This window comes from Lygodium microphyllum, chromosome 25, assembly GCF_053477565.2.
Source record: "Lygodium microphyllum isolate KBCC chromosome 25, Lygodium_microphyllum_v1.1.10, whole genome shotgun sequence".
NCBI lineage: Eukaryota > Viridiplantae > Streptophyta > Polypodiopsida > Schizaeales > Lygodiaceae > Lygodium > Lygodium microphyllum.
In genome coordinates this window covers 109,809,383-109,837,298 of record NC_141159.1, presented here as the reverse complement: position 1 = coordinate 109,837,298, position 27,916 = coordinate 109,809,383, and the positions used below count along the sequence as shown (strand labels likewise).

Here is a 27,916-nt window from a genome sequence, read left to right as displayed (position 1 = left end):
TCTTTTCTTTTCTCTCTCTCTCTCTTTCCTCCCTTTCTTCTTCTTCTTCTCCTGTTTAGAAGACTACAAGCAAGCAAGCACGCTCCCACATGGTGTTGGACCAGGGATGCTCTACAATCGAATGATGTTCCTGACCTGCTCCTCTAAGCCATGCTCTATCATAAGATGTCATTCCTGACCTTTGATCAGTTTTAATGGCTGATAAGATGCTCTATATCTCGTGCTTATCACGAAATTGGATCTCGTACGTACGTTCTGATCAATTTAGGATGCAGAATTCACCGTGATGGTAGAAAGGAGTCCCATTGTCTTCTTATCTTCGTAAACGATAACTGGCGGTTGTAGCAGCGCAACCTGACGCAGCTCTATATTTCCTCCTTGTCTTCTTTTGAAAGATTGTATATTTGATTGTGCAGCTACGGTTGAAGCCTGGTAGCACGGCCTCGAACAATGGTTACCATTTTCGTGCAACTGCTGCTGTTACAAGCAGGCAGCATTTCGGGTGGAGCGCTCGAAGGAAGCGCAACAACGCCTTGGATAATCCATGGCTTGCACACTTGTTATGGCGGATTTGAGGATTCCCAGAGTCATCGCCCTGATAACTTCTCACTGGCAGGTTTGCTCCATTAAACATGATCGAGTTAGATATATGTGCTGAAATCAGGGAAACGTCAGCTTAAAACTGCTCTTGTGTTGATCAGGGGCAGTAAGTGACGACATCTTCTCTCAGAGATACAACGACAAGTTCTTGGAGGATTCTTTGTATGCTGATGTCCTAGTTGCTTTCGGAGGCTGCTTCCTGGCCTCGGTTGTCCTGCTCTTCCCATGCTTGCGGCATAAAAAGAGACTTGAAAGCAAGGATTTCCCATCCAAGGGGGCAACAAGTAAGCATTCGTTTTCCCTCTGAAATATGCTAAACTCGTGTTGACTGCATTTAAATTATCACGACGAACTATCTAGGGTATTTCTACAGTAGACCACTGTGTGTTATTGCATATTCTGCGTCAAAAATTAGAGTTTGATGATGGCCTGTAGAACAGTATACATTTCCCTCTCCTTGGTACATGTGTGGGATAGCTCAGTAATGAGGACTAGGGTGACACATACTTCAATCTCCATGTCACCATGTATGTGAGTTTGGCATGGAGAGAGCCAGGAAGTTGATGCTACGCTTGAGGCCAACCCTCAAGATGTTCACCAAACTTTGGTCGAGGCAGAAATTTTTTGCCCACAAACCCAGTGGGGCATGAAGAGTTAAGTTGGACTCCAAGAAGGTTTGTTCTCAATGACTAATACTGATCCTCTTCTTGCTCAGCATGTTCTTCCTGAAAACATGAGTATACCTTTCTGCTGCCAAGGGCTTCTTTACTGTTCTTTTCTGACTAGTTACCAGATTTGGCACCTGGTAGGAAGAGTGTTGTTTCAGGCTAGTTAAGACCATGTATCCCAACCAGGTTGAGATACATGGCTTCCCTGGTAGATGTGGCCAAGGGCTTATTATTGTTAGAGGTGACACCTCCTGGAGGGGCAGGCAGAGCCTACAGGCAGGACAGTCACAGGCAGATTGTCGGACAAGTGCCAGGAGGTGGGCTGAACGGATAGCAGCGGATGGGCAGCCTGGGCAGCAGGCAGTGTACGGCGAGACAGCAGGTGTGTGGAGGGGCAGCAGGGTTGGACTGTCATGTGGCAGCCAGTTGGCTGCAGCAGTTGGCCAGCAACTTTGTACTTTTTCTTGCCCTGCTGCTGCCTATTTAGGTGACCCCAGCCTTTGTAGTCTGATCATCTTTGTATTCTGATCTGTTAGTGAGAGACTGAGGTTCTGGCAGAATGCATACTCACATACCAGCCCCCTTGTACATATCTGTTCCAAATTTTCCGTCTCCAGCATTCTCATTCTTGAGAGCTCTGTGTGTGTGTGTGTGTGTTCATTTCTTTCACTCAGCTTGTGCATATGCTTCTGCAACATTGCACTTTGATATGGAATTGAAACGGTGAAGGGCTGATCCGAGCTGGACAGATCTGAAGAGCAGTTTTCAGTGAAACACCAAGGCAGCATTTTCAGCATATGAGTGTGTGTTGGAGGGCTGTACATCAACTATGGGTGGAGCAAGTGGAGGGGTGTGTGAATGGAGAAAGATTTGTTGGTTTTTTTGCAGGAAGCAGTGGGAGAAGTGATGAAAAGGGTACATTTTTAGCCTTTGGATCAGATTGTGTGTTTTTATTGCCTTTGATAGTAAAGTGAGCTTAATGTTCGGGCGAAGAAGTCCTAACCAGCTGCGTTTTTGGAGTTAGAGGGGGACTACCAGCAAGTGCGATCAACTCAAGGGGGAAGAAGGATGTCTAGTGAAGTAGACATGGATTTCCAAGCCAAATGAACCACAGGGCCCTTGTCCTTCCAACGCTTCCCTAGTATCAAAAGCTTGATAGAGACAAATTCAACTTTCGGAAGGTGATGATGGAGGCTATCTTAGAGCTGTATGGTGTTGTGGAGATTGTGATTGAATATATTTACTATCCGCTGATCAAAGATTCTTTCATTCTTTCTCATGTTGAGAAAGCTGAACTGGAGAAGGCATAAGCGCATTGGGAGAAACTTGTTGGGTGTAGAGTCCCTTTGTCTCCGTGTAAAGTCATACGGGTGTGAACACACCCTTATTTGTACCCTAACATATATACATTCTTTATTCTTTGTGTACCATCACAATCTGGTACACTCATCTTTGCGTTCACTCTCTCTCACTCTCAACACTGCTGCTCCACTTTTGACTTGCACTCCCATTGCGCACTCTTCCCTTCAAACTGGTTAGAGCCATGGCTAAGGTGCGTGCGCTTCCCAAAATTTGTGCACGTTAGTTCAGCTGTCTGTGCGAAGAAACGTCACTTTAGACCAGTGGGAGTGCAGGCAATAGCTTACTAAGCTGGTGACAAATCAGGGGCAGGCAGTGATGGGGCTAGATGACTGTTTTCCAGCCAGCGTGAAGTTAGGCGACTGCTTCAGGCAGTGACAGGTCAGGCGCACGTAGGGACAGCTCACGCATGTCAGCGCAGGCCATGTTCGTCAGTCTCGTCGCAGGTCACGCACAGGCTGAATTGACACAGTCATATTGGTTGGCAGGTCAATGGATGTGCACGCCACGTTTCCAGGATAGTTCATCATTTTTAGAAAATATCTTTTGCAACCGGGCCCTCTCCTCACTGATGGGGTTCGCGTGCATAGGCACAGTTCACAGATTTGTGCCTGAAATTTGGGGCTTTTCCCAGATTTGATGCAATTCATGCATAATAGTGGTATTTGACCTAGAAATTGCAAACATTGTGCACATTGGCACTGGAAAATTTGAGACTTTTCATGTATTAGTGAAATTTTGCTCTCTGAATTTACTGACATTGGTGCACATTTGGACCTCGGAAGTTGGGGCTTGAGCCTCACCTTTCCCCACCCTTGACTACTTAGGTTCGAGAGGCCACCTCTGGGAGTTTGACACCCTAGACACCTTCTTCGGCACGACTGATTGCACTTCCTTTGTCATTAGATGATTCGGAGTCTGTGATCCATGAGATTTTAGATTCCCCCTCTTGTAGAGGGGGCTTCAGAGGGGGATGTACTCTCTTTGCCCTTAGAGGGGGCTTCTACTTCCTTGGCTTCAAAGGGGGCCGTTGCTTCTCCACCCCCTAGGGGGGCACCTTCTCATCTTGAAGTTCGTCACCCTCCATTTACTCTTTGGGGATGGTTGTCTTCGAGTAGTCATTTCTCCTATTGATACCCAAGATCTCTAAAGACCACTTAGATTGGGGCATTCGAGGTTCAGCCGCAACAGTGATGAGGCCTTAGAATTCCTTCGAGCATGGAGTTATGGAGCTTGTGGCTTCTCCCCCGAGGTGGAGTCGGGTTCTAGAGTTCATCCCGTCTACTGTTCCTTACTACAGGTTACCTTTTAGATGGAAATCTTGGATCTTTGGGATCCTCTTCTTCTTCATCGTATCTCTCTTTGCTCCTCTTTCTTCGTCCCTTTTTGGGGCTGAGAGGAGGCACTGAGGAACCACTTTCTTCAGTTCATACACTTCATTTAGAGTTTCGCACTGACAGCCCCAAAAAGGACTGGTGTCCACATTTTGGCTACTTTTTTAGTGGGTGCCCACTCAATGGTGTGCCACTCTAGACAACGTATGTCTATAAATAGACAAACACTTGGTTGCCTTCACCCTTCCTCTTCTAGTTTAGGTGTCTTGTTCCAGCATCATGCCTTGTGTTTGGAGCATCTTCTGCTTGGTGCTACCATCCTCTGTCTGATGTCAGCACCCTTTTTCTTCAGGCTCCACCTTCACTTGCGTTTTTCAGTTTGGAGGTCTTCTCCTTGCTTGGCATCATCATCTCTAGCTTGACATCAGCATCCTAGCCTCTGGCAACAGTCTCCATCACTGAGCGTTAGTGATTTCGTCACTCGTCTGTCTTCACAGAGGTTGCTGGGACTAACGTTTTTGCAGCACGACTCATCCTCCATCATCTGGCGTCATCATTATCCACTTGCTGTGAGCGTTTGGGCTACTCTCCCTGTGTTTGATAACTCTTGACACTCTGGGATTTGCTTTTTGTTGCCCAGGTCACTCCTCGCCATCAGAGGAATGCGGTTTGCTCTCTTGATAGCTGTCCTTCACCTTCCATTGATTTCTTTGATAGCCTACTGCTCGGAGGACTACTTTTCGCTTCCTTCACTGTGCAGATTCCCATAGGTGCTGCTGCTTGATTTAGACAGGACAGTGCAGTTATCTTCTAAGCTTTGGCTCCGCTGTATCAACTTTTGTTCTCATAGCATGATTCAATGCATCATCATTGTGTTCTTGTGTTTCTGAGTTTCTTTTCTCTCAATGTTTGCCATACGCACTTTGTGTTACTCCCCACAAACCCTACTATCTCTATGCATGGTTGCTATATTTCATCTTATGAGTGGTTACGAACTTGCACCTTGTTAAATTATTGTGGTGCATGTAGCTAAAAAGGTAATGTGAAGTTTAGGGTCAACATCATGATTATATTTTTTGACAGAAAGTTTATGATTCATGTCTTTCGACTGAATTTGACAATGAGGTTGGAATGCTTCTCAATATTGAGCATATGAACCTCGTTAAGATGATTGGCTATATGGATGAAAACGAGGAGTGTATTTTAGTAGTTGAGTACATTCCCAATGGTAACTTGCACGAACATCTTGACGGTATGCAACTTCGAAGCTTTGTAACCGTGTTTATGGCTCATCATATCGTATGCATAATAAAGCTGATGTGCAGGCGCATATGGGGTTGTGTTGGATCTTTCAATGCGACTTGAGATTTACATTGATACTACCCATGCTCTGACCTATCTTTATCTTTATGCTGGTAATCCTTTGAACTCTAGGGATTTGCTCTAACAACACGTTAAAGATTGAAACAAGGGTGGGAGGGAGAGGAAAAAATCTGAGAGTCGGTGCAAAATAAACTTTGTGGCCTAGAAGGGAGAGGTGGCACAATGAGTGCCTAGGGGAAGACGCATACACTTTGGTGGTGTAGGGAGCAAAGGTATAGGTCGGCAAGCATTGGCGGGAGGTTCAGTGATGCTGGAAGAGGAGCACCTAGTGGTTTGTCCATTTGCCTTTGGAGAAGTCATAGCACCGGAGTGTCAATAACTTGTAAAAGGGAGGGTAGGAGGGAGAGGATGATGCTAGATTGTTGGAGATTGACGTTTGGATGTGGAAAGCTGATGCCTGATGAGGGAAGACGATGCTAGGGTAGGAGATGGTGGAAGAAAGCCACGAACTGTGATGTCCTCCGATAGGGGCATGGGCAATAACGGCATGGAGAGGAGTGTTGAAGTGACAGAAGAAGAGGGGTGAAGAATGACTGAAGTGGGTGAAGAATGAATGAAGTGACGGGCTATTTATAGGCATAAGCTATCTAGCGTGGTGCACCTGTGAGTGGGGGCCCATTGAGAAAGGGACTAGAATGTGGATACTAGCCCTTTTTGGGGTTGTTAGTGCGAAACCCTAACTGCAGTGTGAAAATTGAAGAAGTGGTTTCTCAACACCCCCCACTTGGCGAACACATACACTCTTTAGTCTTCAGACTTCCATTTGTAGGTGCACACTCCGACACTCCGTGCTTGGTGTTACCATTGTCATTAGCCTGATTTGGTGCCCTCATTGATGCTTTGGGGTGCGTGCAAGGACTGATTAGTCCATCCCCATTGTATCAGCATTCTTCTTTAGTCAGTGCAGAATTCTTCCTTCATCTTTTGCTTCTTGTCTCTCTCTCTCTTTGCTTCTCTCTGTGTTTGTGCCTCTCTTCCGTTGCACACTCTCACATTGTATTATCACCTAAGTGAGGACGTAGTCTGGAGATTTCTTGCAAAAGAGTAGGTTTTCATTGCAGAGGAGCAGCCCGAATTTATGAAACACAGATTTTCAGCCTATGTTTGCTGCATTTATTGCCCATATTGGTGGTCTAGTGCCCAGTTGACCCTTTCGGAGACTAGGCGATATCATCCAGGACGAGGTGACCTTGTCTAGACATCAGGCGACTCTAGTTTTCTGTGTTTTGCAGGAAACACACATTTGCATTTTGCAGGCGACAACTTTTTGGCTCACGCAACATCTTTTTGGCATAGGCGACAATTTCTTGGTGCAAGTGAACCCCTTCTAGTGGCAGGAAATAGCTTTTCCTTGATAGACGACACATCTACAATCCATGTAGTTGACTCCCTTTTGTCTCCCACACTGTCTCCATCAAAGCATAGCTTTCTAGGTGATTGTAGGATCGAAGATGTCTTATTAGTTTACAACCTTTGATGACTCAGAGAGAAGCTTCTTTCTAGATACCCTTTTGAGCGGAAATGCGACTATCGTGATTACAGTCGGCAAGAGGAGTCGCCCATCCCCCTTCTATTCATCTATCACAGAAGGCTCGGTCCAAAGTGAAGATGCCATCCTTGATACCCTCAATGCAAGTGTCTGTCTTATCTTCATTACCCAAAGAAGACAAACTTGATGGTCCGAACTATTCATGTGATCGCGTAAGGCGAAGTGCATACTCGACACCTTCGATCTTTGGGCCCTTGTTTTTGATTCTATCCCCCATCCTATAGAGGATCCAACATATGGGACTTTTATGGACCAAGTAGCCTTGTGGCGTTGTCTCAACTCTCGAGCTTGATTCTTTCTTTTTATGAGTTTGCAGGATGGTTGAAGACTTCAGTGGAAGTATGGAAGAAGCTTGTATCTTTGTATCAACACAAGCCGTTTGTCCACAAGATTTTCCTTGAGAAGAAGTTGCAAATGCTCAGTCTTGATGATTCCTTCTCTATGAAGGAGCACATCATGAAGATGGAGGACATGAGAGGTGAGCTTGCCTTTCTTGGTCAAATGATATCATTTGAAGACATGGCTATGATTCTTTTGACTCAGCTCTGTTGCCATCTTCTCGGTTCGATGTCTTCTACACTAGTCTTATCACATCGAGTACCCGCAAGATGCTCTTATGGGAAGAGCTTTCATCGCTTCTCTTGGAGCATGACGAGCAACTCAGAGAGGTTGGGACCAGTGGTTTTGGCTCCACCAAGTCATTTATTGTAGGTACATGTGGAGGGAAGAAGAAGAAGGTGCAAGCCAACGACAAGAACTAGGAGGACAAGAAGAATGAGAAGGAGAAAAGCCCAAGTGTCCACATTGTGGGAAGGGCACTCATCCTGAAGATAGAGTTTATCATTGTGCATGTATTTGTCGAGGAGGATACGACTCTTGCTTCTTCCGCTTAAGAGAAGCCTTGGCTCGTTGTTGATAGTTGGGCCTCTTCTCACATGACCTACATACATGATTGGCTTCAGGACTCCAGTGCTAGAGGGGGCACGACCACCATTGGTGACAACTCTACCATTCTCGTTCATGGAGTGGGAACTATTCATTTATTGCTAGACAAGTGGTATTCTTTGGCCAAAGTTCTCTACGTACCGGATTTAAGTTTTAACCTCTTGTTTGTTCATGGTCTTACACGGCTTGGTACTTGCATGGTCTTTGTACATGATGTGGTGACCGTGGAGGTTGAATCTACAGGTGTCGTTCTTTGGACAAGTTCCTAGGAGAGTAGGCTTTACATGCTCACAGCCTTAGTCATGAAGTCTTCCCTCGAGCTTGGGTTGCTTTGGCATGCTCGTTATGGTCATCTCAACTTGATGCTATCCAATAGGCTTTTTGGAAGACGACGGTGGAGGGACTTCTTGATTTCCCTCTTATTCACACTTTGTGCCCTAGCTGTTTGAGGGGCAACCATTATAAGTAGCCACATCTCCAGGTTGCCACTAGGAGGGCTTCTACTTGGCTTGAGTTGGTTCACACTGACCTTTGCAGACCTATGGGCACGGCCTTCCTTGGAAAGGCCAAGTATTAGATGTTGATTATAGATGACTTCAGTCGTTATGTCTGGCCTTATTTTCTGGAGTACACGAGCGAGGCGTACTCCTGTTTCTGTTAGTGGAAGGTCTTAGTGGAGACAAAGACTACTTTGAAAGTTCATGGCATCTGAGCAGATCATGGTGGAGAGTTTACTTCTAACCTCTTTTCTCAGTTTTGTAGGGATCACGGCATTCAGGTGGAGTACACCCATTCGAACACACCTTTGGAGAATGGTGTGGTGGAGTGTGAATAAGATTATGCGAGAGATGGCCCGATTGACATCGGAGCATCAAGGTATTTGAAACTAGCCTTCCTTCTTGGAATGGGTGGTGATAACCTGATTTAAGAGTTAATTACAGCAATAAATAAATGCACATAAAACGAAATATACACTTTACCATAACATTCTTGGACAGTAGACTCCCTGTTGGCCCCAATACTGGCACCCCTTGTGGTATTTCTTTAGCTTTCATTCAATTGGAAGGAGTACAACTTGAGATTCCTCAATCTCCTCCTGCTAACCAATTGCTCATGCTGTCATAAATGACCAGCAAGCCTTTTGGGTCATTTGCCCCTTGATTCACCTAGGACTTTTTCTCCAATTTGACCCTTGGCTGGCCAAATGCTGCCCCAAATCAATTTGGAATGGGTTGGCTCCTGAAATCCCTTGATAATCTTCAATTATCAGTTGCTGATTTCAGTTTCTTGAGCCTTCAATCTCTGGCACGGATCCCAAGGTGGTTGCTAAATCCTAATTTCTGTTGTAAATTAGGGTTTACTGCAGAAATTACAGATCAGCCCACCAAAAATGGCTGAAATCTCCTCCAAATGGCTAAGAATTGTTGAGAATGGCTGAGCATAGGCTGAAAGAGATGAGAGAATGCTGTAGAGAGAGAAAATTTTGAGATTTGTCGCGAAGAACTGATCAAAATCAGCAGCTGCCCTGCTGTACCAGCCCCAAACAGATGCACCAACAACAATAGGAGCATTAGAGATTGTGATCTTTAGGAGAAAGTGCATCGGCAACAATTGCCAGCTTCCCAAGGTGAAGAATATGCAATCTTCATCACCAAAATGGTCTCCAATGACTGGGAAATGGCCCCAAAAGCTGGCAGCAACAGTCCAACACCTCTTTCCAACAGCTCCAAAATGAAAAAACGAGATTTCCCTCTCCCTTCAGCCCTATTTAGCCTTTCCCTCACTTGCATGGGAAAGTTTTGCCAAGTGGCAGCTTTCTTAATCCATTTTCAGCAATTTCCAGCCATTTAATTAATTTACAGAATTAATTAATTCTGAAAATTAATTCATCCCTTAATCCATGTCCAGAAAATTGATCTTGCCCATCAAAAAATTAGTTGGCTAGGCCATTTGCAACCCAAATTGGTCCCATGCATTAATTGACCCTTGGACAAGCATTAATCCATTAATTAATGCCTAGTCCCTAGTGTCACCACTGACACTTAATGGCTAATTAATGGTCCGAGGGGCAAATTGACACCAAAATTCACCTAGAATCTAACAAGTGTAGCTTGTTACAACTTTTGCCTTTGACACCCATCTTTTTCATAGGGTCCTTCGGTCTTCAACTGTGAAAAAGTAGCTTGCACCTCACATGTGCAACACATGTGCATCTTTTAATTGCACATTTGATTAATCCTTTAATCAAATGTCAATTAAACATAAGCAAAGCATAAAATTTTCACGTCCTCGTGATAGTATTCCTTATATCCTTTGGGGTGAGGCGGTCACTAGTGTAGTTCACATTTGCAACCATTCCTTAACTTCTATGTTATAAGACATGACTCTTTGCGAGGCTTTCTTTGGTCGAAAGCCCTCCATGTCTCACTTTTGTATCTTTGGATGTGATGCATTTGTCCATGTGGACAAGAAAAAGAGGAAAATGAAGCTTGACTCCAAGTCTAGGAAGCTCATTTTCGTGGGCTATAACACTACCACGGAGGGCTATTGACTCTACGATTCGACGACATAGAAGCTTGAGGCGAGCAGGGATGTGATCTTCGACGAGGTTGCGGTCTTCAAGGATCTTATTGATGGTTCTCTTACAGGTGATTCTTTGTCATCGATTGACCCTCCCCTACTCTTAGTTCCTCTTCTTCCTTCCAAGTTGCCTCTTAGCATCACACCAGTTGGATTTTTTAGTGGCCATCTGGCATTGTTTAGGCATTTATTGTGACATGACCAGCATTAAATGCTAGTTGGCTAGCGTTTATGGCATTTCCAGATTTCTGCCGGCTAGTTTAGGGGTTTTGTGGCTATTTATGGCCATTCTCCACTTGGCAGTCATTCAGATCATCATCTTCATTCCTTCCTTGGTAGGTGCACACTCCGACTCCGTCATCTTCCTTCGTCTCCGGTGTTGCCGTCATCATTAGCCTGATTTGGTGCCCTCATTGACGTTGTGGGCTGCATGCAGGGACTGATCAGTCCTCCTTCGGTATTCACCAATTGTTCCTTGTTGAGTGCAAGTTTCTTTTCTTCTTCTCTTGCAAATTGTCTCTCTTCCTCTGTGTTTGAGTTCCTTCTTCCATTGTGCACTCTCACATCTTCTTCCATTGCGCACTCTCACATGGTATTAGAACCAAAAGAGAGGACATAGAGTTGTGTGGGGCTGCAGAACACTGTCTATTGCTGAGGTGACCACTCCAAAGTGTAGGTAACCATCCCAGACTGCTCTCATCACATACCAATTTGCATTTTGCTATCACAGCGCCAATTCTCTTGCAGGCGGCCTGTTTTCTCCCCTCTTTTTGTGTTTGTCATGCCTTGTCATCTCCTACCTGTGAGCCTCATCTGAGTCAAGCGAGGACTTTTGGAGCTCTTACAAGTCTGTCATGTGTTTTGATGGGGGAGGCTACTCATTCTAGAGTGGCTATCTGGGTGCATTTCTTTTGTTTGTTGGGTTCTAGTGTGTTTTCCATGAGCAGTTTTTGCATTTCCTAGGTTGTCCACACTTTTTGGACATTGTCCTTGCTAGTTGGATTTTTTGGTGGCCATCTAGCATTTTCTAGGCATTTATTATGCCACGATCAGCATTAAATGCTGGTCGACCAGCATTTATGGCATTTCCAGATTGCAGTTAGCTAGATTAGGGGTTTTGTGGCTATTTATAGCCATTTCCCACTTGGTAGTCATTCAGATCATCATCTTCCTTCCTTCCTTGGTAGGTGCACACTTCGACTCCATCATCTTCCTCTGTCTCCAGTGCTGCCATCATTATCAGCCTCATCTGCTGCCTTCACTGACGTTGTGGGCTGCGTGTAGGGTTTGATCTATCCTCCTTCTGTATTCACCAATTGTTTCTTGTTCAGTGTAGGTTTCTTTTCTTCTTCTCTTGCATATTGTCTCTCTCTTCCTCTTAAGTTCGAGTTCCTTCTTCCATTACTCTCACAGCTCCATCATCATGGGGGTTGCATCAAAGTTTACTTGAATGATTTAATGTGGTACTGATGGCTTGCTATCGATCATCTGTGAGGCATGATGATTTGTTCTTTCTCAATCTGTGTCCATAGATATTTAGCTAGGCTAGGGGTTCAAACATGTGCTTCATACACCATGGCGGGTGTGATCAATGTGCCAAACAACTGTCTCCATGTATAGGGCTCATGGAAATGCGCTTGATGACACTCTCTCTCCAAGTAGATTAGCAAGCTCATGAGTGAGTTTGTGCATGTATTGTGTATTGGGCATGTTATTGTGCATTTAGGTGCCTAATGTATTGAGACTTGATTTATAGTTGACTGGGCATTTTAGCTAGCTGATGCGCATATTTTATTATTAGTTATGTTGGTGGACTTTTTGTTGGTTTTGTCCTATTTATTGCAGGGCTCTCTTCTCCACAGTTATTTGTCACTTGGAGTCTTCCAGAGTGGGTCCTCTTGGAGAGAGGGAGTCGGTGGTAGTGCCCACATACCAGCTGTTAAAAGATAACGTACCAACGAGCAGTAGGGTTTGCAGGGAGGAACACGGAGTGAACTCGGCAAACATGGAGAAGAGAAGAGAAGAGAAGAGAAGAGAGAAGAAACTTTGATGAATGGAATGATGAAGTTCCGAATCATGGAGTGAATGTGATACGAGGGACCAAGGGTGCCGTAGCACAAGGAAGATGATGAAAACAGCCACGAACCACGAACCGCAATGTCCTCCTGAATGGGTGTGAGGGTAGTGGAGAGGTTGGAGAGGAGGTGACGGACTGAATTAATCAGCCGTAAGGAGTGAATGAGAGAGTGGCCTATAAATAGGCACAGTCAATCTAGGATGGCGCCCCTTTTCGGGGTTGCAAACCCTAAATGCAAAACGCAGAAATGCCAAAATGCAAACTGCAGGTGAAGGGTTTCTCAACACCCCTGCTCAGGCTCAAAAAGAGGAACAAGAGAAGAGTGAGGTGGAGATGCAATGCTACATGCTGAAGAATGCTCATGTAGCAGGTGCCACTTGGATAGTGTCCCTTGTGGGGAAATCATTTACTTGCCCAAGTGCCCTAGTACAAAGATGATGAAAACATGCAATGCATAGGAGGAATGTTGGACTTTGTCTGGTGCCGAGAACCATAAGGATATGCCCGTACTTGATCTCGGGAGGTGGCTCCATGTTGACCAAGTGACCAAGGCAAGAAGATGTAGAGAACCCCAAGGGAACCTGCAGTAAAGACTAGTAGACAAAGTGAACTGGAGAACTCGAAACTCAATTTCGGGAGAGAAGCCACTAGCTCCGTGCATCCATGTTGGAAGGAATACGAAGGCCTCGTCACCAAGTCGCGGCTGAACTTCCGAGGTCCCGATCTAGGTGGTACCTGAAGATCCTGGGTATCAGTAGAAAAGATGAATGGTCGAAGACAACCACTCCAAGAAAGTAGAGGATGGGTGAAGAACTTCATGTGGAGTAGGTTCCCCCTTTGAGGTGGGAGGTGGAGGGGCCCCCGCTGAAGTCGAAGAAGAAGTAGATGTCCCCTCTAAGGGCAAATAAATAAAATCCCCCTTTGAAGTAGAGAGGGAATCCAAAAACTCATGGATCACGGACTCCAAAATGTTTGATGACAAAGGAAGTGCCACCGGTGGTGTTGAAGAAGATATTTGGGGTGTCGAAGAGCTCCCAGAGGTAGCCTCTTGAACCTGAGTAGTGGAGGGTGGGGAAGGGTGGGGCTCAGAATGAGCAAGAGGTGGGCAACAGTCGCTGTCTCTTAGTGGAGGGGACTGGGTAGCGGAAGAAGAGGAAGGAGTTGAGCAGCCACTGTCTCTCGAAGGAGTGGATTGACGAGGAGACGGTATTAAACAATCACTGTCTCTTGATGGAGTGGATTGCAGAGTTGCGGGCCGTGGTAGCCACTATACCCGAAAATAGGTGGGAGAAGACTGCTGCTGGCATTGCAACGATCTCCAGGAGGTCATAGCTCCAATCGATCCTCCATGTGCTCGAAAGGACTTAGTGCGCATCGGATGCGTCTTACTGCCTTGAGCATAGTACTCTGATAGATAGCCAATGTAGAACACTCTTTGTGGCCCAGAAAGGAGAGGTGGCACAAGGAGTGCCTTGTGGAAGACACATATACTCCGGGGGGGTGGGGAGCAAAGGTCGAAGTCGGCAAGCATCAATGGTGTACCTGGTGATGCCATAGTAGGAGCACCCAATAGTCTAGTCATTTGTTGGTAAAGAAGCTATGGATACCAGTGTGCCTTGCTGAAGAAGGAAGAGGTTAGCCACCATGAACCATGAACCGCAATGTCCGCCTCAAGGGGTGTGAGGGCAGTGTGAAGTACAAACCGCAATGTCCACCTCAAGGGGTGGGAGGGTAGTGGAAGGGCTGGAAGTGAGCTGCTAGTGGGAGGAGGATGTGACCAGCAGTAAGAGGTTGCAACCAGTAGAAAAACGTAGGTGAGGAGAGAGAAAGACTAAAAACGCAGACAAGACAGTTGGTAGGAGAGAGAAATACTAAAACGTAGGAAGGACAGTCTGCAAGAGAGAGAGAGACTAAAAACGCAAGCAATAGGAGAGAGAAAGATTAAAAACGTAGGCAGCAGGATTGTGATGACGTGGCAGGTTGTACGGCAGCAGGTCTGCACAGGAAGAACAGTCGCTTGATTGAAATCAGCTCCAAACTGCGTGAAGAGGGCTGGAAATTAGGCGCCAACTGATGGAGACAGCAATGGACATCTTCGGCTGAGATGTCCTCCGCGAACGGGGTGTGGACAGCAAGCTGAAATACCCGAAATCTGCAAAAACGAGATGTTGATGTAGCGGAAGAAGAAGAGAAGTGGATGCCGAACCCGTCACCGGTCTTTGCCTTCACTGGAGTGGAGGATCTTCGCTGCTAGGTGAGCAGATTCATCTCTGATACCATGTCGAAAGATGACGTACTAGCAAGACAGTAGGGTTTGCGGAGAGGAACACGGAGTGAACTCGGCAAACATGGAGAAGAGAAAAGAAGAGAGAAGAAACTTTGATGAATGGAATGATGAAGTTCCGAATCATGGAGTGAATGTGATACAAGGGACCAAGGGTGCTACGGCAGTGGACAGGTTAGTGTATTGCTGTTGCTTTTACGGAACCCCAAGGAAGATGATGAAGACAGCCACAAACCATGAACCGCAATGTCCTCCTGAAGGGGTGTGAGGGTAGTGGGGAGGCTGGAGAGAAGAGGTGACAGACTGAATGAATCAGCCGTAAGGAGTGAATGAAAGAGTGGCCTATAAATAGGCACAGTTAGTCTAGGATGGCGCCCCTTTTTGGGGCTGCAAACCCTAAACGCAAAATGTAGAAACGCAAAAACGCAAACTGCAGGTGAAGGGTTTCTCAACACCAGCGACCTGTCGTTGTACGTGAGTGTCTCATGTTTGGTATATGGATTCCATTTCATAAGTGTATGTTTGAGTTCTTTCTTTGTAGTGTTTTTTTTGTGTCTCTTTTCTCACAATCTCTCTACCTTTTCCCTTGTGTTGTGTAGTTTATCATAATAGTCTTCTATGCTTCCATTGTTGCACCCACTTTTGACACATGTTTAATGCCACATATCCTTGTGTAAGTCTATCTCTTGTTGCTTGTGCCATGATGGATCTCCCAACGGATTTGTTAATTGTGATTCCCAAGTAGACGTATGAGTCATTGAGTTCACTATCTCCACTTGTCCATCTCCTAGAGTGAGGATTGATATCCTCCGTATTGGGGTTGATTTGTGGAAGATCAGGATCTTGGTTTTCCCAAGATTAATTGTCAATCCATGCTATGTGTTTCTTAGAAGTCATGTAGGGGATGGATATGTCACTGTAGGCCCTGTGGTGACTTAGAGACTAAGACAATATTGTCAGCATAAACCATAATATAGACCAATGTTCCTACTATGTCTACCCTTGTCTCCTCATGTGATGTGGTCCTTTATGCCATTGATGTAGAGTTGGAAGACTGTAGGGGAGAGAAGACATTTGTGCTTCATGTTGATGACAGTAGAGACCACATCTAAAGGCCTCTAGGGCATTTAACTCGGCCCACCACCTACTCATACAGGGCATAGATGCCCCAAATCATGTCTGATGGGATCCCAAGTGCCTGTAGTCTTTGCAATATTCTATCTCGTGGGACTGTATCAAAAGGCTTGCATAAAGTTTCCTCTTCCTTGCTTTCACCTACTTGATCATGCCTCACATGTGCACCACACATGCACAACTTAAGTGCTTGAAGAACATTAAGTCATAAGTTCATGTCCTCATGATATTCTCCTCTTCCTTGCTTTCACCTACTTGATCATGCCTCACATGTGCACCACACATGCACAACTTAAGTGCTCAAAGAACATTAAGTCAAAAGTTTTTATGTCCTCATGACATTCTCCATCTAATTGATGTGGTTCTTCATTATAGGGGAATCTGCAACAAAGAGATATTGTAGCTTTGATTCAAGGGGTATCCGATACTTGTAAATCTGAACTTGGTAAACAGATAGAAACCTGGTCCCAGACATTTGCAGCCATGTGGGTATGTCTAACATGCACGTGAATAGAATCTCTACCATTTAAAAGAGAGAAGAGCAGGCTCTAGCATCGAGCCGATCCCATAAATCTGTTGAGTGTGTGGTTGCTCCAATTTGGGGATCCACAATAGGTCGGTGATGAGGGATAGAGATGAATTGTCATAGGTAAAAAGTGTGGAAAAGAGACCTCGTATTCACTCATAAATACCTAGGATTTCAATATCCTAGAGAGAATGATCACTCGTTCGAGTGCACTTGGCTCCCGACAAACACACCAAAAAGTGACTAGCCAAAGACCAAGCCACTTTTAACCAGGTTGTCAAGCCAACTCCTAGGATTTGTTGCACTGAATAGGTCATATTGGTAACTAATTTCTATGAATTATTCTAGCCTTCTTCAATAGTTATGACACTCATTCGTAGTAGTCCAACTAATCTAATATCGAAAACTCAGTAAGCTTGCTTAATCCTGCACTTCGTCTCTTAAATTTTCACAACTATATCTCTATATACTGGACACTAAAACACTAAACCTAGGATTTTTATCCCTTAGGGAGTTAATTTCAGAGCATAAAACACAGTAGTGTAGGCCCTGCTGGATGGAAATGCACCACATATTGTTAGCAAATTGGTCAGCTCATGAGTGAATCTAGATGCAGTTTATGAGCTGGGCACAGGAGCATATTTCATGCATTTTTCTGGTGCCTATTTTTGTGATTTTATGCCATTATTTTATGGCTGACCAGCATTTAAGATTATTTTATTGCTGGCCGATCTGATTCAGATTTAGGGATATTTTTTGCCTATTTATTTCTGGGCTCCCTCCTCCTCCTTAGTCATGTATGGCATGTGCTACTGCGAGGCACACACTAAGCAAGGACTGAAAAAGTGAAATAAGAGCGGTTAAGCTTTAAATTTGGAGCTTTTATCTTCACGATTGTAGGGGTTTGTCCTATGCATATATGATGCATGTTGGTGCTGTTATGTCGTTACTAGGCTATTCACTTGGATTGATTAGATGTCAGCTGACTACAGCTCACAACTGTTTTTACTTGCAGTCATGACTCATAATATTGACGTGTTAGACTTGAATTGTAGTGTTTTCTTTATGTTTTCTTGCCAGATTGACTCACCTAGTTTCCATTTAAAGTTGGGGCTTATGGTTCCTCAGCATGTATCACCACATTTAGCATCATTTGCTGTGCAGGCGAGTCAATGTCAGTCTCCATGGGTGACAGCTCCTTTGGTTGCTCTAGTTCAACAAATTTCAGCTCTGCTTCTCAAACGCCCTTGCAAAAGAAACTTGGAGGCAGAACTTTTACCCTAGCTGAACTTAGCAAAGCTACGAAAAAGTTTTCCCCATCATGCAAAATTGGACAGGGGGGTTTTGGTACTGTTTATAAAGGAAAGCTTCAGGATGGAACTATTGTGGCAATCAAACGAGCAAAGAAGGCAAAACACTTTTTTGAAAACTAATGAATTACTTTTTACTTTCTATATTTCATCTTATGAGTGGTTACGAACTTGCACCTTGTTAAATTATTGTGGTGCATGTAGCTAAAAAGTAATGTGAAGTTTAGGGTTAACATCATGATTATATTTTTTGACAGAAAGTTTATGATTCACGTCTTTCGACTGAATTTGACAATGAGGTTGGAATGCTTCTCAATATTGAGCATATGAACCTCGTTAAGATGATTGGCTATATGGATGAAAATGAGGAGCGCATTTTAGTAGTTGAGTACATTCCCAATGGTAACCTGCGCGAACATCTTGATGGTATGCAACTTTGAAGCTCTGTAACGGTGTTTATGGCTCATCATATCGTATGAATAATAAAGCTGATGTGCAGGCGCATATGGGGTTGTGTTGGATCTTTCAATGCGACTTGAGATTTGCATTGATGTTGCCCATGCTCTGACCTATCTTCATCTTTATGCTGGTAATCCTTTGAACTCTAGGGATTTGCTCTAACAACGCGTTAAAGATTTAAACAAAGGTTTTAGAGTTGGTGCTAGGCTTTAGCTTTGGAAAGTCCCAATTTGTCCTCATTTACAGATGCATGCACATAAATTCTGTAACTTTTGTCCTTTTGCTGATCTGCAGTAAAATTTTTCTAAGTTTTCTGTTAAGGAGTGCTGATAATGCACAGGTTTTGATACAGGTAAACCCATCATTCATCGGGATGTGAAGCCATCTAATATTCTGCTGACAGAAAGGTTCAGGGCCAAGGTTGCAGATTTTGGGTATTCAAGAATGGGTCCTTTGGAGATTGGAGAGACTCATGTCTCAACTGAAATAAAGGGAACCACTGGCTACTTGGATCCCGAGTACCTCAAAACATTTCAGTTGACTGAAAAGAGTGACGTTTATTCCTTTGGCATATTACTTGTGGAAATCATAACTGGAAGGAGACCCATTGATGAGAAAAAGGATATGAAGGAGCGAGTTGCTGTACGATGGGTAAGTTGAAATTTTGGATGGCCAACTTATGTTTTGAAGAGGAGAAATTGCTAGTAATGTGCTGCTAAATTATATGCATTTGTGCTTTTTGTAATTCAATCACTTTGTGTGTATTTTATACATACATACATTCAATACACACACACGCGCACGCGCGCACGCGCGCGCACACACACACACACACAAGCACTCACGCATGAATGCATGCACATGAATATGCATTCGCACATGCAAACACCCCCACATGTATGCATACACGTGTACACATGCTCACCTACACACTTGCCCACCTATCCACTCACGCACATATGCTTGCCCCCACTTGTGGATGCACCCATGCACATGTGCACGTGCACACGTGGGCACACATATATATGCATGCATGCATGCATGTATGTATATGGCCAACTTATGTTTTGAAGAGGAGAAGTTGCCTAGTATCGTTGTGCTGCTAAAATATGTGCATTTGTGCTTTTTTAATTCATTTATTTTTTGCGTATTTTATACATACATATATATAGATAGATGCACATGCATACATGTATTCACTCTTGCAAACTCCCCACATGCAAGCGTATATATGTGTACTCGTGCTCACACACACCAGCCCACCCACCCACCCACCCATCCCCATCCCCATCCCCATCCCTCCCCAGGCCACCCAACTAGCCATGTACACATGCACATGCGCACTTGTGTATGCACCCACACACGTGTGTGCGCAGGCATGCACACATACGTTTGTATATGTGAGAGAGAGAGAGAGAGAGAGAGAGAGAGAGAGAGAGAGAGAGAGAGAGAGGTGGGATGGCGGGAGAGAACGCGATGGCGGGCGAGAGAGAGATCGAGCGGAGATGACAGGTCTGCTGCCTTCTGACGCGCGGACGCGTTTTCCTGCACGGCGCCCTGCCTGACATCGTCTCATTGCTTCGTGTTGGGCCTGTTCTACTCACGTCTTGCTATGTCCCGCTTCTGCCTACCCGTCACTACCCCGTCGCCCCCTACTGCGTGTTGGATGTGACCCGCAGTCCGTTGGCGCCCCATTTCCTGCGTGAGACAACCGCCTGGACGTTTCGCCTCTTGCCCCTACTGCCAAGCCTTCCTATCACGACGCCAGCCCATTGCCTTTTGAGCCGGGCTGCGTTCGCCGCCATGTCGATCTAGGGTTCACCTGCTCGAGCCCGTCCTCTTCTGCACCGGCGCCTTGTTGCGACCCTGTGGCTGCCGCCCTGCGGTCCCCTGGTTTTGCAGGTCAACGCGCGTCTGCCCTGCGTATCAGAGCGTACCGTCGTCATCGGACCTGGGCCCTCCGGACTGTCGCCTGATCCCTGCTCCGCAGCGCTTCAGTTTGCTGACGGTTCAGCCCTGCTGTCGCCTGCCAGCCTATTTTGGGGCCCAGTTTAGTCTTTCTCTCTCCTCGTAACTGTCTTTCTCTCTCTTCTGTTATTCTTCTACTTCTTCTCTGCAGTCTTCTCTCTCCTCTTTTTCTCTCCCAGTTCCTCTCTTTGACAGTGGTATTTGAGCTTAGGCTTCTTGATCCCAGTTTGGTTACATTTCAACTAATTTTTCCTATTTCTTTAATCAGGTCATCTATGGCAGACAAGTACTAGGGGTACAGACTTACATGTAGTGGTGCATTAACCAGTGGACATTCCCAAGGAGAAGACAGGCTGCATTGAAGGCATTCTCAGAAGTTGGAGGTAAAATGGAGGCCGATCACTATAATTTACAGGTCGTTTTCATTCACAGGCTATTTTGAAGGGACGAGCCGTGTTTCCCACAATCTGACAGTGTATCATCTTTGATGAGACGATGAGCCCTCTCAACTTTGGGAAATATAGTTTTCCACCTTTCTTCACATCGAGATCATCCGAACCTGACTCAGAACACTTTTCCCTGTCTCATTGTCGTTGCCATGGAACATCCCCTTCCTGTCGCACCTCAGCCTCTTCAACAACTCCCTTCAAGGTCCTCTACCCCCCCGAGCTATGGCGTCTGTCGCGTCTGTAGTACCTCTCTCTATCACATAACCTCTTCTCAGGATGTGTTGCTTCTGGTGTCAGAGACAAATTTGGGCCTGCAGCATTTGAAGGTTTATGTGGACCATTTCCAGCAGAGGTGCTTAAGAACGGGACTGCTTATGGAACAAGATCCAAATCCCATGTGGCTATGATTCTTGGGCCCTTAGCTGGGGATATGTGGCCTGGTTGTCGCAGGCTTTCTGTGCCGGCGAACATCTTCACCACAGTTCCTCGCCAAGAGGTCGCATGTAGAGGACAAGTATGTTTTTGAGCCATTTTCTTTTTAAACGGATTCTGGAGTATGGCTGGCAAATGGAGTATGTCCCCATTTTGGGTATCATGGCCACAGGCACATTTGAGGCATTAATTCCATATGCCGCTGTAGTGGGTGGTACACCAATGTTTGCTCAATGATCATTTCCTCTGCTGCTGCGCTTCTTTTAGTCTCCCCCTGAGTGTCTCCAGCTTTCTTGAGGTGGGAAGGCCCAAGGCTGTTAGTGCCCTCCGCAACTCAAACTTGTCCATCTCATCAATCTATTCACTGGTAAGAGGACCACTCAAAGATCTGGGTAGAGGAGAAGGGGCAGGAAATAGAGACAGCCAAAATGCTACGCGGTTTTGATACGTTTGAAGTTTGTGTCCGGAACACTTGTGCATGCAAATTAGTATAGAGAATTTCCAGAAAATGCCGCATGTGTGGAGCAAGAGTGGGGTCATTAGGATTCAAAGCCAAGCAAGCATCCTTGATCCACATCAGTTTCCTGCCTGTGTCATTTGACAGGTCACAGCCAAGCTGCTGCACTAGAGACAGAATCACTCCTTGGCTCAAAGGAACTGGATTGTTCATAAAGAGTGTTCCAGGGTCTACCTGATTACATAACCAAGAGACTACTCCAACATTCTCAAGTGAGAGTGCCTTGTTGAAAGCCTCCTCCAACTTCCGCTCCAATATTAATCTTGTTAATTCTTTAGTTGGATCCAAAGACTCTTCTAACCGTTGCACAATCATAACCTTGTCAGGAAGACTGCCATTTGAAGGTTTATAGGTCCCACGGGCAGCACCCGTACTTTCAACAAGTGCAAGCAGCTTCCTTTGCCCATATGCCAAATCTCCCTTTAAGGATGCAGCCAGAGAATATGCTGATGCCAATAGCTAACTGCTGTTGTGCATGAGTGTGATGCTCAGACATGCCCTTTTGAAATGCTGCATCCACTTGCCCAAACATAGCTTGGCATGCCCTCTCAAAGGCAGGAATCACTGATGCCTCAAGACAAGACCGCAGTGCTTCCTGCAAAGTCTGTTTACCAATAGTTTGGAATTGAGCCTGCAACTGCCTAGACAATGAGGTCTCTATTTTAGCACCAACACTTTTTTCAAGTTGGGCAACACCTTTCTCACCAATACCCCTATGAAAAGCATCATTTACAGCTGTAGAGATACCCTTTTCTAGGTTTGGTGCCACCAAACGAGCAACAGAAGGGCCTATAGAAGCCAACTCTTTCTTCAAAGCTCGCTCCAAAGCTGCAGACAAGAATGACGATGGTACAGAACCACTAGTGACAATTGTTGCATCTTGATCCACAATGTGCTGCGTTAGCGATGGCACCGTGAGGGGCTTTCCAAGTTGAAATTGCCATGGCATCTCGAAAAGACCCTGAGTTTTGGCCCAATGTTGCTGCTACCAATGTGTTCTTTCCCTCAACAGGTAGATCTGCAACAAGTGGTGCAACTGCTGCAGCACCTCCAAGCCTGGTCATACTAAGGACCTTCACTTGCAGTTGCAGAAACTTGACATACTCGATAATTTCATCAAGCATTGATGTCTTGTCAGTCTTATTAGAATTCGGAACCAACTCTTGAAGCACCTTCATTCGTTTTGCTATCCTTTCCCGCCGGAGCCGCTCAGCAATACTGTGGGGATCAGTTGCTTGACCTCTTCGAGATCTTACGTGTGGCTTGAGTGCACCAGCAACAGCACCAACTGCACCTTGAGACTGTGCCATACCTACTACTTGATCCAGCACTAGGTGGTCTCCCGTGCATCGATGATGTTGACAGCTTCCTGAGCCTTCTTTGCTTAAAGACAATGGACCAGTAGAGGAGCTTCTGCGACATGAACTTCATATCATGATACTTGCCAGTTGCCTCAAGCCAAGGTGCAGACTTCAGTTCAGTGCATTGTAAAGTGCAGACTGGAATAAAGAGTTGATTTCAGACCCCTTTTGGTAGGGAGCATTTATAGAAACATTCTGTGACTGGTCTAGAAGGTTGGGATTTGGATGATTGTATTGAGACAAATGCCTTGCTCTCAACTGAATTCAGGGCTTGATCATAGCAATATTGTTCCAGAGTGTGAGAACTGATTTCAGGCTCCTTTCCAGGACTTACTGGGCTGTGAACTGCAGTTCCTTCTTTATTTGCTTGATCTGCCATAGTATCTTCCAAAGGAGACGCTTGTGGTACTGTTTACAAACATTGGGAAGCTCATTAGCTTGGCAGATTTCAGGTTCTTTGCCAAGTCATAGCTTACCTATCATACAAGGGCAACAGCAGCAGCACAAATAGTAGAGAATGCAGTGGAATGCAAGTGGTGGCAGTGGAATACTCTAGATTTCAGTCTTGGTTCCATCAACACTAGCTGTAGATGTACTAGCAGCAGTAGCAAATTCAGCAGAGCTGCAGTTCTGAGGCTAAAGCAGAAGCAAGAGTTGTGCTAGGTTGAGGCGACACCATTTGTAACATGCATAAGATGGAGGAAGTTTCTGAGGTAATTCAGCAACAGTCAATGCAATCACACGAGCCTTTTGAGGTGCAATGGCAGCCTTTTACCCAACAGCTTAAACAACCATTAACACATTACAAGCAACAACAATTGCATCAAGAGTCTGGACAGCAACATAATGATTATGTTTATGCCGAATTTGGTCATACATGTTGTGTACCTTGCCATGGATATGGACAGCTTGATTATTATGGGCAGAAGCCTGAGCCTTCTCATAGACATGCTGGGAAGTATTACTATGGAAATCATCGAGAACCCTATGACTTTTAAGGATCAACAGCATGCATATGGAGATTCATATGCAATGCAGGAGCAACAAGCCAGTGATTATGACCAGCATCATGCCGTTACCTATGCTCATGGACTTGCCACTTATCATACTTATGGTCAGCCTAGGATGCAAGGACACCATTGTAGTCATGTTGGATAGTCATCATGCAATCTTGGGCAGCATGTTTATGGGCAACAATATGGCCAAAGTTTTGGTAATAGTCAGCAGCAAATAGATGTATATGAGCAGCAAGGCTATTATCACCATATGCAGTATGGATAGCATGAATATCATTATGAACAGCAGCCACATTGGTATGACCATCCATATGGACAGCATGAGCATTATGGTCATGAGCATGGACAGCCATCTGTTGTACATGAGCAGCATGTCAGAACTATTACTGAGCTGACCGATGGTGATGAGCATGTGTGTAAATTGCTATCTAAGGCTAAATGCATTAGACACCTTACTAGTGATACGATACGGGAATTGCATGCTGCGGGCTTATGCTATTGATGTGCTAAGCCGATATCTTGTGATCGTCAAGCCACATGCAGGGCAAAGATAGCAAAAATATTCTTGGTATTAGAATATTATGATCCAAAGGATGGAGAAGATCTTGCTGAGGACCATTTTGGGGCGGGTAAAAAACAAGACCTTCAATTCAAGAAAGAAGATCATGGGCAGCATGTGGATTTGGATGATCATGACCCCATGTGGGAGCCCCTTCAGTCCACAAACCTGCAATTTAAATGCTTGGACATTACTAAAAATGTAGGGTCCATGAATATGCAGCACTTAGGGGTTGATGTAGTCCATGCAATGGTGATTTCAGCCTCATATGCTTCAATCATACAGAGCATGGTGATACTTGAGAGGCTTATGGAAGAGCTAGCGAATACCACCATGCTGATCATGCTTCCAGCTGTACTTGACTTTGACCTTATGGAAGCTGATTCAATGCATGGCAGCGATATCACTTTTCCCTTTGATCCAGGTGGACAAAAGGGCGTTAAAAGCTCTATGTAGGTCAGTAAGCATCTTGGCTAATCCTCATATCTTCATGATGATCTTTGGATGCAAAGGATGCAAGTTAAGTGCCCTGTCTCATTGCAGTCTGCTTCCTGCCAACTCTTTGTTTTGAGCTCTTTAAAATTCTGAATTGCTTACAGATATGTACCACTTACATCACCTGATAGTACACTAAAAGAGCTTTCTACAGAGCTATTAAACGCTTGGTCTGGTTCAGCCTACCCAAACTTATGGCACTTTTTCTACAGCAGGGTCTGCAGGACAGCATAGTTATTCTATCAGGTTGCAATTCATGATTGCAGAAGAATGCATCAAGTCATTATCCTATGGTTCCACAATTGATGTATGCATCTGATAGTATGCTTGCAGCCATATACATAACCTACCATATGAAGATTTGGAGATTGTAATATCTTTGTACACCTGCATAGAGTCCCATATCCTCTCCACTACAATTTTCTTACCTATGTAGTAAGTCCCTCCTTTCTTTGTTTTTGGGACAAAAACATTCAAGCACGGATGGATTGTAATGGAGGGAAATACCTAGTGTTACACTGACCTAGGTATAAAAGGTGTGAAGGACACTGGCATGGGACCATTTGATAAATATACATCTGTCCTTTCACCTTCTTTACCTTCTTCCCTATCCTTCCACGGCTGCCGCCATTTCTCTCTCCTCTTCTAGTCTTTCTCTCTCTATTTCTAGTCTTTCTCTCTCCTCGTAACTGTCTTTCTCTCTCTTCTGTTCTTCTACTTCTTCTCTGCAGTCTTCTCTCTTCTCTTTCTCTCTCCTAGTTCCTCTCTTTGACATTAAAGAGAGTGGGTGAGAAGGGCCACTCTTACTAACCCCCATGCTACTACAAGCCTCGCAAATGATTCTTCCGTTGCTATAACCTTGACTCACATTTGTTGGGGTAAATGCAAACTCTTGCCTTCCAAAAAAGAATCTCTTGGCATTGAGGCAGAGATTTTCTTGTAGATTACAGAACAGGATGTGTGCCCTAACTGCCTTTCTAAGAGTAGAATGTGGAGTATTTTTTGTATCATGGTTGTCTAGCTACAATTTATGACCCCTTTGGCCATTTGTTCAATTGTGTTTGTCTTATACTTACTTTGGCCATTATTTTTCAATTGTTTTTGTCTTAATACTTTTTTTGGTGAGGATGAGGGCAAGTGATGGTACCTGAAGTGTTCCATCTGTGGGTTCTCTGATCTGTAGTATTGCTTCTTTGATCCGTGTATTGGAACTTTGAAGGTTCTATATTGCTTTGCTGACAATTATGTTGGGCTGAGGCGTATGAGCAAGTTGGGAGGTTGGCTATTCCATGTACTTCTTTGGTTGTCTTCCACAAAACTGCCTCACTTATCACTGGGCATGAGATTTGTAAAACGTTTTCCATATATTGTTTGATATTCAGCTGTTTTCAATGGTCAGGCAGCTGGTGTAATTTAGTAAATTTCATTTTCAATCACATCATCCAATTAACTTTTTTTTGTTGGTATTAAATTAATGCTTACATCCATGATGTAGAGGGAGGGATGGAGGGAGGGAGGTTTACTCATCCTAAGTCTGTGACAGGCATTCAAGAAGTTCCTTGATGGGAAGGTGATAGACATTCTTGACCCAAGATTGGAAAAGACGAATGCAGCTTCCATGGTGGTAGAGAAAATTTCAGAACTTGCTTTTCAATGTGCAGCTCCAACAAAGCAAGATAGACCAGTGATGAAGCAAGTTGTAGAGACACTGTGGAACATTCGGAAAGATTACCAGAATATGTTACAGGAGGCACAATCTGTAAGCTTATCGGACTCTGACGTGTCATCAGCCAGCAGGTTGTCGCAAGATCTGATGTCAAAGAGTCTCAAAGAGATCGCGAGGATGGAAAGCAACAAATAATTTGTGCTTGTAATTGCACATGCGGTTGATTAGCTGCAATTATAAGAAAATCAGGTGGCTCCACTTTCTTCCAAATCTATGTTGGTGGGCAGTTCGTACAGTGGCATGTAGGTAGTATGAGACCATGCTCGACATGACATCAACCTTTCCTTTGTATTACAAAGCCTGGAAAAGGAAATGAAGGTTGTCAATAGGATTGATGATGATCGCAAGACGAGGTCAGTTTTCTTTGGCCGTGCCTATACGTGGGTGCAGTGTGTACGTGTGTAATGTGACACACAGCATGGACATGGAGTCATCACTTTTCCACAAAACTCGTTTGATAAAATGGACCCAAGTTTTCTGTACAAGTGTGTATGGCCGGTGCCACTGCCACTTACATGGCTTTATATGGTGTACTCGCGAGATTGGTACAGGCTTGTGTATGGGATGGGAAGAATGCCTATGGACAGATGGCTGCAATTCCTGCACAGCCAGTTGCACCACAGACAGTTTTTTTACTTTTGATTAGAAAGCGTAAGTGCAGCCTCAACTCTGATCATATAAGAATTGTAAGTATGGGAAAAGGCTGTGCGCTTTCACCCCAATTGTATCTAAGTAGGTACTAGTATTTTTCTCTCAAGCACCAGCCATTTTATGATCTTATAGAAACGTTTCTCATTTAATCAAAATGCTCTCTCTGTGCGTCTTTTTTGGTTGTAGGCCTGTTGTCCCCTTTACGTCTACATACAGATTAGTTTGGTGGATCCCCATCATCAAGACTCTTCTCTGTCGCTATTAACATCTCATTAAGTCCTTTTGTCATTGTTTTTTAATTCCTTAATCTTCAAAGGGGATAATTCTAAAAGCAAGGACAAATAATGTTAAAGATGATGGTAACATACATTCATATGAGTGATCATTTGGAATGAGCATTCCATGGGATTGTAGGCATTAAAGAAATGCACTTGAAGGATTTATTATTTAATTCTCCATTTGTCCATCAATATTGAAGACATTATATTTCTTGGAAATTAAATTGGTTGAATGACCAAGAACTTCACTAATCTC

The 27,916-nt window shown here is 44.6% G+C and overlaps 2 protein-coding genes across 3 annotated transcripts; one reads left to right on the top strand and one right to left on the bottom strand.

The window, feature by feature from the left end:
- LOC148014615 (calmodulin-binding receptor-like cytoplasmic kinase 2) lies at nt 1-27,537 on the top strand. 2 transcript variants are annotated; one of them, XM_087666210.1, is made up of 7 exons: nt 1-616; nt 702-884; nt 17,604-17,848; nt 18,007-18,175; nt 18,249-18,338; nt 18,549-18,859; nt 26,549-27,537. In XM_087666210.1, exons 1-7 carry the CDS (start codon nt 451-453, stop codon nt 26,864-26,866), a joined length of 1,482 nt encoding a protein of 493 aa, XP_087522336.1. In that variant the 5' UTR covers nt 1-450; the 3' UTR covers nt 26,867-27,537. The 2 variants fall into 2 exon arrangements, with proteins under 2 accessions (XP_087522336.1, XP_087522337.1); XM_087666211.1 differs by having other exon boundaries at nt 3-616; nt 18,561-18,859.
- On the bottom strand, nt 21,419-22,884 carry LOC148014616 (enhancer of mRNA-decapping protein 4-like). Its single transcript, XM_087667408.1, has 3 exons — nt 22,516-22,884; nt 21,986-22,469; nt 21,419-21,951 (listed from the first exon to the last, which is right to left on the bottom strand). Exons 1-3 carry the CDS (start codon nt 22,882-22,884, stop codon nt 21,419-21,421), a joined length of 1,386 nt encoding a protein of 461 aa, XP_087523534.1.
- Nucleotides 27,538-27,916: the final 379 nt, after the last annotated feature.

What these genes read in the sequence shown, in the direction of transcription:
- LOC148014615 (XM_087666210.1), top strand. Translation starts at nt 451, where the DNA reads ATGGTTACCATTTTCGTGCAACTGCTGCTGTTACAAGCAGGCAGCATT. An exon ending in CAATCAAACGAGCAAAGAAG is followed by an intron (nt 17,849 to 18,006) that starts GCAAAACACTTT and finishes ATTTTTTGACAG; the next exon opens with AAAGTTTATGATTCACGTCT. An exon ending in CCTGCGCGAACATCTTGATG is followed by an intron (nt 18,176 to 18,248) that starts GTATGCAACTTT and finishes GCTGATGTGCAG; the next exon opens with GCGCATATGGGGTTGTGTTG.
- LOC148014616 (XM_087667408.1), bottom strand. Translation starts at nt 22,884, where the DNA reads ATGGCACAGTCTCAAGGTGCAGTTGGTGCTGTTGCTGGTGCACTCAAG. An exon ending in GGTCTTTTCGAGATGCCATG is followed by an intron (nt 22,470 to 22,515) that starts GCAATTTCAACT and finishes TCGCTAACGCAG; the next exon opens with CACATTGTGGATCAAGATGC. An exon ending in CATCCTTAAAGGGAGATTTG is followed by an intron (nt 21,952 to 21,985) that starts GCATATGGGCAA and finishes TTGCACTTGTTG; the next exon opens with AAAGTACGGGTGCTGCCCGT.